Source organism: Vigna unguiculata, chromosome 3, assembly GCF_004118075.2.
Source record: "Vigna unguiculata cultivar IT97K-499-35 chromosome 3, ASM411807v1, whole genome shotgun sequence".
In the NCBI taxonomy this organism is placed as follows: Eukaryota; Viridiplantae; Streptophyta; class Magnoliopsida; order Fabales; family Fabaceae; genus Vigna; species Vigna unguiculata.
This window is the reverse complement of record NC_040281.1, coordinates 4,263,261-4,278,157: the sequence shown is the minus strand read 5'-3', so window position 1 is coordinate 4,278,157 and position 14,897 is coordinate 4,263,261. Positions and strand designations below refer to the sequence as shown.

Sequence of the window (14,897 nt, the reverse complement as noted above, 5' to 3'; positions counted from 1 at the left end):
CTGTTGCATAATCTGTACTAGGTTGTTGACTTCTGAAAAGACAGTGATAGCATCGACAACTCCTGTATTTTTTGGGCACTTCTGTACCAATATCTAAGAAATCTGAAAGTACTTGCCTATTCCATACCGCATGCCATTGTTTTTATGTACTACACAATACATACATATATATATGTATGTTAGTTGGTGTCGGGCACGTAATTTGGCTAAACGGGACGTTGCGGCATATCCAGGTTGATTTTACATTTGCCGTGCTTAGAACTTTCGCGTACGCTCAGCGTAGGTCAAACAGAAACGGAACCGTCTCGCGTGCACGTTTCCTGTATCAAGCAAAGGCTGTGCTGAATATATTTTTACCTCTAGTCTGAATGCTTCATATTTCAGCGTAAGTACGAGTGTTCTTTATTTATTCTAGATATATGCAATAAATGTTCGGAGTGAATATGTTGTAGCTTTGTATGGAAAAGCATTCAAGTGGAATGAGTAGTAAATCTAATTCGCATAGGCTTTCTCAGATCATTGTTAAAATATTTCTATTTCTTTTAGAAGTTACATAATGTAATATGTTTGTCATGGATATTCCCAAAGTATTTGTTTCTCAAGTGGAACATTGACAAGTCATTTTTGGTAATGCGGAGATTGGGAACATCAAAATTTGAGGTTGAAATATGTTCGACATAATAGAGTGTTGTCATATTTAGCCACGAAAAGAAGCAACTCTGTTCTTAACCATGGTATTCTTCAACGAAAAGCTATTGTCGGTGATATTAAGTTTTGGTTTTAAATTCTGGTTATGCATAGCTAGTGAACACCCAGCCATATCGTGTCTATTTTCTTAATTTTTTAAAAAATTTGAGTTAAGATGAATAAAAAATATATAATTACTTATTAAAATAGTTTTTAAATGTAAAATTTGAAAAAATAAAACATGTATACAAAATTTTTTTTGAACATAACAGTTAAAGACAAAAGAGGTTTTAAAATAATAATTAATTTTAAAAATAATAATTAAGAGTAAAACGGAAATATCGAAATATGGACACAAAATAATGTATCTTCTTTATATATTGTTATAGACATATTTTTTATCTGTGAAATGAATTTCTAATCTACTGTTAGAGGTCTTAGTATGATCGAGAATTATGACATTTAGCTTGGCATCTTCAAATCAATTGAAAATAAATTCATTATCTTAAAATTTGTAATTAAAAATAATGTTATTGAGTGTAATATAAGTGTAAATTTAAATTTTATATCGAATAAAAATAACAAAACTAACATTATAAAAAAAATTACAAAACAATAGCACAATATTGTTTCTTGAGGAACTAATTGGATTGACATTTTAGGTAGACCTGAAGTTTTACATGTGCGTTAACATTGACACTAATAAGTAGTTGAGATATTTTTTTGCATCGCTTTCTCATATGTTATATAATACTCTCACTAATTTAATACTATTTCTTTCTACACTTCTATAAATTTTAAAACGATTACTTTTTACACTTCATAAAAGTTTTTTATTTGGACTAACTGTTCTAGAAAAATTATAGAATAAGTTTTCAGAAATTTTGTAGAACATGATTTCTAGGTCAGGTTTACCTGAAAAAATAAATATTTTAGATAAACTTTTTATTGCATTTGAAATACATGTCAAATGTATTTCAAATATAATAACTTTATTTATATATGTAATAACTTTATTAATAAGTTTTTCAAAAACAATTTTTTCAAAACAATTTTTTTAAAACTCATGAAATATATTATGAAATTATTTTTTTAAAGCGTTTCTTCTCTTCTTCTTGTACATCGAAGATAATTATAACAATAGTGATGAGAATAGTAGTGATGTGGTATACTGAGGAGAAAATATTTCAGTATTTTCTCATTATGGTGGATGTACAATTAATAATAATGAGATGCAACTTTATTTATAATTGAGATACATATATAATATAATAATATAATTAAGATAAGGTAAATATGTGTAGTCTTTTTCTACTGTTTGATCAATTTGTAGATGCTCCTCCGAATTTCACATGTAACATTAAATAATGAATGTATATTATGAAAGATGAAATGAATCCATTTTTAATGCACCAGTAGCCGGAGCAGACAACCAAAGCATAAAAACGGTGGATGCATGCACGTGGCACGCACGCACCACCTAAACCCATGGCTGAAAGCGACACGTGTCTCCTATGCAACGTCGTTTTGTACCACTTCAATCCACAGAAAAAAGACGTCGTTTTTATTGCAACAATCGATATGGGAAAACGAAAAGAGGGCGCGTGAATTTCAAGTGAACGACAGAGATAAAATATCGCAAAGCGAACCCTATTAACGGTCTTCTTTCCTTTTTCTTTCTTTCCCTCCAAATGTTAATATAAATAATATTCATTATTTTTTTTTAACTTTCGCGTTCTCTCTCATTCTCCTTTTTTCTTTCTCTCTTGGAAACCAACCGTTACAGCTATCCCCTTCTCTGCCAAATTCGAGCACGATTTCTAAAAAAATGCATTTCGCGAATCTGGATGACACTCCGATGTTCCGCCAACAGGTTATTCTTTTGTTCTTCCGTTTCGTTGATTGCTTTTGTTGTTTTTTCGTGGCGTCTTCGTTGGTTTGGTAGCTAATACGCATTCTGCGTCTCAGAATTAGTCTCTTATTGAAATTTTTTGATAAATTTAATCTTTTATCTTTAAAAATTGCATGATTCAATTATTTAAATCAAATTTTGTTAATTTTTTTTAAAATTTTAAATGTATTTTATTATAATATTTGAATTAACATTTAAACAAAAAGTTAAAAGATATAAATAATTCAGATATCATCTTAAGATCACCTGAAACTTTAGATAAATTTAGTAAAATATCGTTAAAAGGACTAAATCCGTACATTTACAAAAGTGAAGGATTAAAGTGAAGGATTAAATTGGTGAGAAGTTTCGAAGGACACATATTTAACCCTTTTTATTTAAACTAATGAAGACGTGTTGTGTTGTGTTGATTGTTGAAAGTGTCGAGAACGTGTTTCGTGGTTGGTAGAGAAAAATAGGGTGGTGAATTGATAAATCGTGTGGCTGGTTGTGGATGCAGATGCAGTGTTTGGAGGAAAGTGCAGAATCGTTGCGCGTGAGATGCTGCAAGTTCTATAAAGGATGTCGAAAGTATACGTGAGTTTTATTCGCATTCATCTCGTTGTTAATTTGAATTTGGACGTTTGTATAATGTTTGGATAAACCTTTTATTTATTTTCTTGTAGAAAAAAGTAGATAAGCTAAGATGAATTTAGCTTCTTCCATGGGCTAAAATTAACTATAATAAATTTATTTACTTAAATTTTATAAAGGCTTGTCTTGCCCTATTTGTTTAAAAACTAAGGTCCGTAAATTGATTTTAGTTCATAGGAGTAGTTCAATACATTTTATTTTCTTATAGGGATTTCTTGGTTTAAAAGAATAGAAAGAAGGAGAGAGATTTGAATGGGACGGAGGTCAGGGGAAGGTGTTGAGAAATAGTATTTTAATGGAGAGGTAACCATTTTCTTGTTTGGTGGACAGAGAAGGAGTTTCAACAACTAATTTACTTTAGTGTCTTTAATTTTAAAGTTCAAAACATAAATAAGAGTATTTTAATTATTATAGTTATGATATTTTAACTCATCTTCCTCACTTTTTAAAATTTCCCAACATCGATGAGGAAGAAGAATTAGACGAGAAGAAATTTTACCTTTCTTCCCTCTTCAAAATCATATCAAATAACACAGTTTTTAAAAAAATAATTTTCATTCGTTCCATTTTTCTGCAACCATACATTATAATAAATTATCATAGAGAAGTTTACTCAAACATAACTTTAGTTCCTCTAGGTTTTATCTTTGAATAACATCGGAATGACGGTTAGAAGTAAAGTAAGTGAAGTTTTCAGGTAATCATTATACTCCTACCTAATAAGGCATCTACCTCAATAAATATAAAATTAAAAAATAAATTAAGAAAGTGCAAACTACCCTCATTTGCTCTCATGATAAGCTTCCTTTAACTCATTTCCACTCTGGGAACTGCATGTTGAAACTTGAAACCTGCAAGGCCTCATGATAGCACAACAGTTACTTCCTTTTTTCATCAGAGGCCCTTAACGTTAAGTGTTGTAAGCCACTAAACAGTTTAACATAATTTAGAGAAAGGGTATGGTTGTTTAAATTCTGTCATGTTTCTATCTTTTATTTAATAGATGCCGTTATTCAAACCACACTAGTTTTTTGTCTTGGTTGGTTGAAGTTGTGATAAGTATGACACCAATCAAGCAAATCTGCCAAGAGTGAAGAATTACCTTATACTGTGATTCTTACATCATGGTTCTACCCTAAAAGTTTTAAACAACCAAGTAGCTAAAAACTCTATCTTGTATTAGTTGTTTCATGGTTTAACCAAGATATTTTAAAGCATATCTAAACTTTTTTTTAGCTCAATATAACTTTGGCAAGTTTTCAACTTTTGGACGTACGTGTAAAAGTATGACCAAACAGAGTGACAGCATAAGGTCTTTAGATCTCAAGCTGTATTAGAAAATAGAGCTGGAACTAGTAGAAAGAAAGTTAATGCCAAATGGTTTTCTTGCTTTGTGTGAACTGTGAGATTCTAAAAAATGTTTGTTTTTTTGGATACTACCTACATTTATTGCAACCATTACAGTTTGTTTCATGACACTTGATCTGATCAAGGAATAATTTTGACACCTATGGCTGATTATATAGCCACAGTTCTTGCATTCTAAAACTTATTCCTTGGTATTCTTAACACTTTTTAGGGAAGGTCTTGGAGAGGCATATGATGGGGACATCGCATTTGCCAGTGCCATAGAAAGCTTCGGAGGCGGGCAGAATGATCCTCATTTTATTGCTTTGGGAGGTAAGCCTTGTGGGTCTTTCCCTCCCACTTGCCTTGTCTTATAGAACCAAATGAAAATTAGGTTGAGTATAACAAGTCATATCGTTACTTTGTATGCTCTGTTGTTTGCAAAATACTTTTAACTTTTAAACCAGTAAATGAGCTAGGAGTTATGGTTGAAGTTGCTTAAGTATTCTAAAGCATGTTTGATTAATTTACTCTCTGCCATGATTTTTTGACCCATGTACTTCCTATGAAAATAGGTAATACTGCCTCAAGTCTCATTGAATGAAATTTTATCTTTGGCTATTGATTTTGATAAATTTGTTTGGTATTCCCAGGACCTGTTTTGACCAAATTTACTCTAGCGTTGAGAGAAATCAGTACATACAAGGAACTGCTCCGGTTACAAGTAATGATTTATCTGTAATCGTTTTTCTTTTTCTTTACCAGTGTATTGCATTGTAAGGGTAGGTTTTTATCTTTTAATTAATTGGAAACACTGCTCCGAGAAACTCCTAGTTGGAAATTTTATTCCAGAAGAGGGCATGTAATGGCATTTATGCCTTACAGTATTTAATTTAATAACAGTGAGTGGACAGTTATAGTTTGTAGAATGGCAATTACTGCATATTGTTCAATTTAGGATAACTATGCAAGTGAACAACTGTGGTTATATATATATATATATATATATATATATATATATATAGTTCAAAACAATATCATCGCTCTATTTTGTTGTATCAGTTCTTTTGTTTTTCAATATTCAACTGGTTATTGGTGTTCTATTACTTTATGATATAACTTGTTAGATCAACAGTTTTAGAAAGAGGACTTTAAACCTAATTGAACCTTATGAAACTAATTTATAAAGTGAAGTTTGTACTTATATGACATAATTTGATCATATCTTTAAATGATGTGAATTTTCTAACACACCCTTTTACACCAAGGTTTGAGTATCTTGAGTGCGAGGTTAGAAAGTTGTGGGAGGTCCTATAATGAGTAGTATGATAAACCCATTAAATTGTCAAGATAGACTTTTGGCAATATATATGAGATGTGAGATCTCCAACGCTCCCTTATATTGACAACAAATGGTTTGATAGCGCGTGACATGATAGAACCAGCAAACCTCAATAGGATAGATTCTGATACTATCTTAGAAGATGAATTTTAAGTCTAATTTGACTTTATAAAACTGATATGTAAGATAAGGTTTGCGCTGATTTATGTAGTATAATTTGGTTATATTTCTAGATGTTGTAGAGTTGCCAGCAAAAAGAAAGTGAATTTATTGAGGTCAATGGTCTTATAATGGCTAAGATGTATAGATGGGTGGGTGGATACAAGGGAAATAATTTTTAGCTACCATGGGGCATATGGAGGAGAGAGTGAGATGCAAAGAGAGGCTTCTGTCTGAGATGTAGAGACCGTTGTTGGTGCAGGAAGAAGAGAGTTGCAGCCAAAAGGAAGGAAATTTTAGCAATCATGTTAGTCAAGAAGATAAAATTGCTCAGGTTGAGTGGAGAAGATCCCATAGGATGAATTACTCAGGCTGAACTTATTTTGAAGTTTGGAATATTTCAGATGTGAAGACCGTGTTCAGCCAAATTTATTATGTATAGGTCCTTAATACTTTGAAAATCTTTATCAAGAATTGGCAGAATTGGAACAAGAATTAAGTGATGGTAGTATATGGAGATGTTCAAATATTTTTCTGCCTAAGTTGAAACGATGTTAGAAGAACTGTTAGTATGTCCCACCTCTAACAAGAACATCTAGGGTATTTTTTGGGTGGTTCGTGACCTAACCTAACCTAACCTAACCATAGAGTCTATACATTCAAGTCTAAATTTTGTTACTAAGTAATACATACAAGATGAGATCTGGAGGCAGTGAAAGTCACATTAAGAGCAGGTGTTTAGTTTCTTTGAAGCTGCAAATAAACTAGTAAAATTAGATTGGACCATGGTTATCAAACTCGTGAGTTTAACTCGTTCGAGTTTACATTCCCACTCACCCTGTGCGAGTTGACTTGGAAACAAACTCGTTTTTGAAGCAAACAAGGTAAACTCACGATAAACTCAGTGAACTCGGTCGAAATCGCGCGAGTTTGCAACCGAGTTGGCGTGTCAAGGGGTTTTTTTCTTTAAACCTAGAACTAACCCAATTTTACTCGTGTTATGGTTCATGTTGATGTTCTTGTTGGTCGTGGTTGCCTTGCTCTGGTCTCCTGTGCCTTGTCTTTGGTGGTCACTGTTGCAATCGCGTTTGTGGGTAGTCTCCGTCGCGTGCTCGCGTTTGCCGTGGTTTGCTTACTTCCTCTGTGAACGTGGGATTGGAAGAAGATAAAATTTAAATTAGCCTAGGGTTTCTGCTAGGCTTTTGGGCCTTAAATTTTTAGTTCTTAAAGTCCAATCACTTTTTTCCTTCTATTACATAAGTTTAGAGACTTTTAGTATCATATTAAATATTAAATATCATAGGTATAATTAACTAAACTATTAAAAAATAGTTAGAAACATATTTAAAAATGTATAATATTATAAACTAATAATAATAATAATAATATTTCAATAAATAAATAAAAAATTTATTTATAATATCATATAATAATACATTATTATATTATTTATAAATATTACAATTTTTTTTGTCAAAAGTAAACTCTTACGAGTTTATGATTCGAGTTTACGAGACTCACGAGTTTACGTAAACTCTCGAGTTTAACAACCTTGGATTGGACAATATCCTTATGTGACAGAAGTAGGAGACAAAACAGATGAACAAAATCAGAGTGAAGGATAAAATAAAGGATTAAGTCGTTTAACCTGTCAAGAGTGGACTGATTTTGAACTTTGGAGAACTTCTATCCATTGTATCAGTTAAGGTTGTTAAACTCGAGAGTTTATGTAAACTCGTAAGAGCTTCGTAAACTCGGATCGTATTAGGAGTTTACTTTTGACAAAAAAAATTAAAATATTTATAAATAATATAATAATGTATTAGTATATGATATTATAAATACATTTTCTATTTATTTATTGAAATATTATTATTATTATTAGTTTATAATATTATACATTTTTAAATATGTTTCTAACTATTTTTTAGGTTTAATCATGTTCGTGGTCCCTATTTTGGAGGTAAAATCTCAATTTGGTACCCTTATTTAGAGAAGTCTCAATTTAGTCCGTTTTTTTGTTAAAATGTCTCAAATGTGTCACTTATGTTAAGTTGGGCTAAATGCCGTTAACTCAACAGTGACATGGCAAGGTTGACTAGTGGTGGAATTGTGATAAGGAACAGAGCACAATAACGTGAAAGGGATAACTTTTTTTTTAAATAATAGTGTAGTTAAATTAGGATTAGGAATCATATGCAATGCACCAATCTCTTCACGCTTAATATCATCATTGCTCCAGGAAAAAGAGCTTCCAAGGAAATATTGATTTTCAATGTAGATGAAGCGAAGAATTGTGAGTTTTGTTGGGGGTCTTGACCTTTGTGATGGAAGATATGACACTGTCTTCCACTCACTTTTTAGAACCCTGGACACAACACACCATGATGATTTTCATCAGCTTAACTTTCCTGGTGCTACAATCACAAAAAGTGGTCCCAGGGAACCATGGCATGACATTCACTCACGGGTTGAAGGACCGATAGCTTGGGATGTTTTGTTCAACTTTGAGCAGAGATGGAGAAAGCAAGGTGGGAAGGATATACTTGCTCCACTAAGAGAGCTTGAAGATGTCATTATTCCCCATCGCCAGTAACTTTTCCTGATGATCATGAGACTTGGAATGTGAATTATTTAGATCTATTGATGGTGGGGCTGCTTTTCGGTTCCCAGATACTTCTGAAGATGCTGCCAAAGCAGGGTTTGTTAGTGGGAAGGATAACATCATTGATCATAGCATTCAAGATGCTTATATTCACGCGATTCGACGTGCCAAGAATTTCATCTATATTGAAAATCAATATTTCCTTGGAAGCTCTTTTTCCTGGAGTAATGATGATATTAAGCGTGAACAGTTTCGTGCATTGCATCTGATTCCTAATCCTAAATTAATTTCACTATTATTTAAAAAAAAAAAATTCCCCTTCCACGTTACTATGCTTTGTTCCTTGTCACAGTTCCACCATTGGTCAACCTTGCCATGTCACTGTTCAGTTAAAGGCATCTAGCACAACTTAATAGAAATGGCACATTTGAGACATTTTAACAAAATATGGGACAAAATTGAGACTTTAATAAATAAGGGTACAAAATTGATATTTTGCCTCCAAAATGGGGACCAAGGACATGATTAAACCTATTTTTTAATAGTTTAGTTAATTATACCTATGATATTTAATATTTAATATAATACTAAAAGTCCCTAAACTTATGTAACAAAAGGAAAAAAGTGACTGGACTTAGAACTAAAAATTTAAGGCCCAAAAGCCCAGTAGAAACCCTACCCTAATTTAAATTTTATCTTCTCCCAATACCATGTTCACCAGCACCGCAATAGAGGAAGTAAGCAGACCACGACAAACGCGAGCACGCGGAGACTACCCACAAACGCAATTGCAACATTGACCACCAAAGACAAGGCACAAGCTACTAGAGCAAGGCAACCACGACCAACAAGAACATCAACATGAACCGTAACACGAGTAAAATCGGGTTCGTTCTGGGTTTAAAGAAAAAACCCCCTTGACTCGCCAACTCGGTTGCAGACTTGCAATATCGACCGAGTTTATCATGAGTTTACCGAGTTTGCTTCAAAAACGAGTTTGTTTCAGAGTCAACTCCCACGGGGTGAGTGGGAATGTAAACTCGAACGAACGAGTTAACTCATGAATTTGATAACCATGGTATCAGTGTTCAAAAACAAAACAATGAGAACAGTAATTTTAGAAGATGAGGTAGAAGGTGCACATATACCGAGGAAGATGAGTGAAATCAAGTGGAGAATATAGAATGTTTTTATATAATTTCCTTTGCCAAAATTATTTCCCCACAAATGAAAAGTAATGTTGTGCGGAAAATGCAATATGCATTCAGAGAATATGCTTAATAACCTTTTCGTTCTAATGAGTTCTAATTACGTGAGTATTTATGGAGATCAATAACTGACAAAGTGAACTAACTGACAACTATTGTAACGAACTCAATAGTTGTCATCACTAACTAGAAAGTAGACTAAGCTCCCTGCAAATGTATAATACACTTACACCCTATCATCCACCCTTCAAACTCATGGTGGATGCAGTGGTGAACTGGAGGCCACTTTGAGTTTGTCTTTTAGGGCATTGAATTGGAACTTGAAGAGGAGTTTGGTTGATATATCATCGACCTGATACTCTACAGTGATGTAAGAAACAAGGAGACACAGTAAGGTTTTTCTCTCGAGTGAAAAAAGATGTTAAGCTGCACATGTTTAGTGAAGAACTGGATTGTGAAACAGTACAACTGTGGTTTGATCATCACAAAAGACAGTTGGAATGGAGAATAAAATTTAAAGCTCAATAAGTAGATATTACACTCTAAGAATCTCAGTAACTGTCATGGCCAAACTGCGATACTCATCTTTTGGCTGAATCATCAAAGTCTATTTATCTGACAACCTAAGCCACCATGACCAGTTGAAGGACAAACAAACCTCTCACAACCAAAAACTGAGCCCCCACGTCAGATTAACCTAACCAAACCACAATAAAAACTAAGGTCACCATCCAGCACAACCTCCACAAGCAGGAGACCCAAACCAGAGACTCCAGATGATGGCTCCAGATGATCATTGTCCAGTCACTCGCAGGACTTAAACCACAGGGAAATCAGTTACCATTTTTCTTACTCCCATAACCCTAGCTGCTCTATCTCACCAGAAGAGGCGAGAACCCAAAACCTTAGCGAGTGGTCACCTTCTTCAAGAAGATCTTCATTTTACTTCTTCGGATTGTGCAAAACCCTAATAGGAAATTTGTTCTTCAAGCAATGCTATTTCTATACCCTAAGCAATGATCAATCAACATGCTTTTCCAACCCAACCATTCCGGCCATTTTATCTTACTATTTGTGATATTGTTTCTTTGTTGTTAAAATATAATTCGTCATCAACTGTTACAGATTCTAGGAAATTAGGATCATTGATTATTGATTATCAGGTAAGAATTTATGGTATTTGATTCTATAAATTGGTAATAAATACATACCACGTGGTCTGCATTAGACACAACATTTAGATAACACTTTCTTAGTCATAAACCTTCATCTTATTTTGCTTGATACATGACATAGCCTTGCTCATTAACTACCCAAGGCTTAATAGATTGATCTTCATTTGTGATATGAAAGTTCTTATTCAAGAATCTATTTGGATCTTTACCAAAATCTTCCACTTTTTTCTTCTGCTTTCCCTTCTTGTGTTTTGCTGACCCCACCATCATTTTTTTTGAGAAGCTTGTGCCTACAAATCCTGAACCAAAACTCTCTCAAAAAGCCTTTGTTCATGAGCTTCAAGGGAATGTTGTAGTTCCTCCACCTTCATCTTTTCAAGATCTTTTGATTCCTTAATTGCCACCACAATGTGGTCTGACTAATGTGTCAAAGTTCTGAAAACATTATTCACTATTTGTTGATCTAAAAACTTCTCTCTACAAGCCTTCATTTAGTTGACTAACACTTGAATTTGGTTGAAGTAGTCTCCTACTTACTCTTGATCAGTCATGAACAACTTGTTTGCAAAAGGATTGAAGCTTCACTTTCTTGATTTTATCAGCACTGCCATGTGACTTATCCAGAACGCGGATAACCTTTGCTGAATTGGCTAAAGATATCTTCTTAAAATTGACGTGGTGCACGTATAGGTGGATCAAGAAGAGAGTTTTACTATCTTCCTTCTTGGACTCCTTGTAAACTTCTCTCTGTTACTCGGTAGCACCTTCGTCCACTTTTTGAATATCATTCTTTGTAATTTCCTACACTTCTTGGAAAACAAAAATTGAACCCTTCTAGATACACGATTGGTTAAAGTTGTTGCCATCAAGAATAGACAAGTTGGTAAAGGCGCATTAGAACAGACCATGATTGACACTTTTGAACTTTGCAGGATTCCACATGAAAAAGATCTGCAAAACATATAGTAAACTTAGGCAAGAAAATGTTCCTCTTAGCAGAAAACATTACTTGCTAGTGGGCATCACACGGAGGTCCACAATCAAGATAGCTTTGGATGCCTCTTGTTAGAACACAAACTAAACACACACACACATACGAGAACAAGATATATTATTGTTGAATCTGAAATTTTATTTCTCACACATATGTATCAGATTGCAACATTAGTATAAATAGTAATGTTACAAGTACTTAGTTAACAGCTCATTAACATACTATAATTGAAGTTACAACAGAGTTGAAGCTTTGATATTTTGTTAGAAAAACACTAACCATAGCCAATAGAAGTTTCACAATAGATGATACCATACTAATATTTACAGAACATTTGCAAGAAATTGAAACATCTACCTAAATGGTAATAATAAAAATGTAACATCCAATGAAATACTATCGATAGTCTAACAGACAGATTTGTCTGTGTACAGCTGTAATTTTAAAATGAAAATAATCTTGGAAGCATGAAGACCGTGAACATTAGGCCCAAACTCATATTCTAAACAGTAGTCTTCTAACCGGACTAAGGTTTATTGATACTGAATCAATAAGTTCTTGCTGTAAATTTTCTAATTCTTCGAGCAGCAAAAGAGTGTCAATCTCATCCACTGCAAATATATCAAATTTACTTGCAATAAGATAAATGGTTGTTTCATATTCACCCAAGGTAGGACTGCAAGAATTGCATCGTAATGATCTTGATAGGATATAAGGTCACTAATGGAAACAAGAGAAATTAAGGCCTAAAAATGAAGACGACATTTAGGAATGATTTTACCTCCTTTCTTTGCATTTCACAATTCAACATGTAATTGCCGTGCCTCTTGTCTTGGATGTAAGCATTGAAGTTGTGGAATTTGTCCCAAAGTTCCTAAGAGTGGACATAACCTAAGGTTTTTTGTTAGAAGCAATGCAAATAACCTAGATTGGAGTCTAAGAAAGAAAAAAAGCATCTTGTTTTTCCTAGGTATTTATCTTGGTTTTTTAGTTCTAGCATCTTGATTAAATTCGAATAGAGATGTTCTTGTTAGCTTTACTTTTGCGTCATTGAAGATAAAGAATTTATTGTACTCAGGTCTGAAGCGCATTTAAAAACTAGGAGCAAAACTTGGTACAACTCTCCCTATTTCATAGAATAATAAGTCTGATCTCTCTCCAAACCTAACGTGATAGATTCCCATCATAGAGCTTTATGGATTCAATTCACTTGTCAGAATCCATATACGCAACTCCTTAAATCAGGCCATGGTCGCAGCATCTGAAATTGTTTGTTCACCCTAACGTAAGTCCTCTTTCCATGCTAAAATGCTAAATCATTTTGGCTCTTTCACACAGCATCGAGGGCTTTTTCATAAAATAAACACCTATTACGTGCCCAAATCCTATGGTTTTGTAATAAAGTTTGACCAATGATGGTAAGATAAACAATTAACCTAGGAAACTTGTGCCTTAAGTATTTTTATGCTTCTATTATTACTTATTTTTGTTCAAAACTCTCTCTCCACCCGGCACCCCCTCCCGCTTTCTGTTATATTTAAGGCATTACAGTAATTGATATTACTATACTGATTAAATTGATTTTTCTTCTCAGGTAGATTACATTTTCAATCATCGGTTACAACCGATTGTCAATGTTGACATCCATGAAGTCAAGGTATAGTGCGAATAAGATTCTAGTCCATGTAATTTAACATTATTTTTTTCTTTTTCATTTTTCTAATTGTTTCAATTTTTGTTCTAACAAGATAGACTAATAATAAAGTATTCCAAGTACTAAAAGTGAAAAGAAAATACAAAGATTAAAAGAACAAAATTTAGGCACAAAAACTATGGCTCAGTGATATATCATATTGTTGATTTATTTATTATTTATTTAATATTTAGTTTTATATATCTGAAAACGTAACCTTTTTATTTTTGTTCACGTATTCCTTTTATTTTTATTCTTGTAATTTCTTTTCGTTCCTACCGATTCATCTTTTAACCCCTCTAACATCATGAATACATGACATTGTTGACATGCAATATTGATGTGGCATTTATAGTGACATGATCTGTGATGATGTTATCTTTTGCGTACGTGGCACATGATGACAATATCTTTCATGTTTTTTGTAAGGAACCGTGACTGAAGAAAAAAAAAAAATGAAATTTGTTGAAAATCTTACGTCGATCAGAGATAAAGTCAATTTAAAGTATATAAATAGGTGCAACCTAACGTTACAAGCCAGTTTTCTAAGGTTAAGATAGACCTAAAGTTCTCATCTTAACAAAACCTTTGGGAAGGGTTATGGATTAAAAAAAATTATATAGACTAAAATCATATTTAAACCTTAGTTTTTGTAATGTTCTTACACAATAGCGTCGATTATTATACATTAATAGATGGAACAGTAGGAATTCATACTTAATGATATGGCTTAGCTCCACTAGTTTCTCTCTCAATATTTGTTAAACAATATGATATTGGCTTTCCTCTCTCAAGTTATGTTCAACTCTTTTGTATGTGACAAAACGTAAATTCTACTTCACAATATGAAATATAATGAAATGTGATATTGTCCAATTCTTTGTATGTTGACTTCAGTTGTCCAGTTCTGTTTTATATATTTATATTTGAACTAATATCAAAATGGGATAGTTTAATATTTTTTAACTAATTTGTGCAGCAATGAAAGAACTCCTTAAATAATCAATAAAATCAGGAGCGTATACACAGGGAAAAGAGTGGACAAAGTAATTTAGTGGAGCCATCAAGGGAGTAATTAGGGGTGAATTAGAGCCTAACATAGAGATTAATAATCACTTGCTAACTTGTAGCCTAATATTGAC

At 33.0% G+C, this 14,897-nt stretch overlaps 1 protein-coding gene across 1 annotated transcript in view; it reads left to right on the top strand.

Annotated features, from left to right (window-relative positions):
- Window positions 1–2,393: 2,393 nt before the first annotated feature.
- Window positions 2,394–14,897, top strand: part of LOC114178384 (ADP-ribosylation factor GTPase-activating protein AGD1-like) — a 28,021-nt gene continuing 15,517 nt past the window's right edge. The window contains exons 1-5 of the mRNA XM_028064249.1: window positions 2,394–2,560; window positions 3,099–3,175; window positions 4,812–4,912; window positions 5,233–5,303; window positions 13,657–13,719. Coding sequence (XP_027920050.1) covers window positions 2,516–2,560; window positions 3,099–3,175; window positions 4,812–4,912; window positions 5,233–5,303; window positions 13,657–13,719 — 357 coding nt within the window. The 5' untranslated portion in view covers window positions 2,394–2,515. The remainder of the gene's footprint in view (window positions 2,561–3,098; window positions 3,176–4,811; window positions 4,913–5,232; window positions 5,304–13,656; window positions 13,720–14,897) is intronic.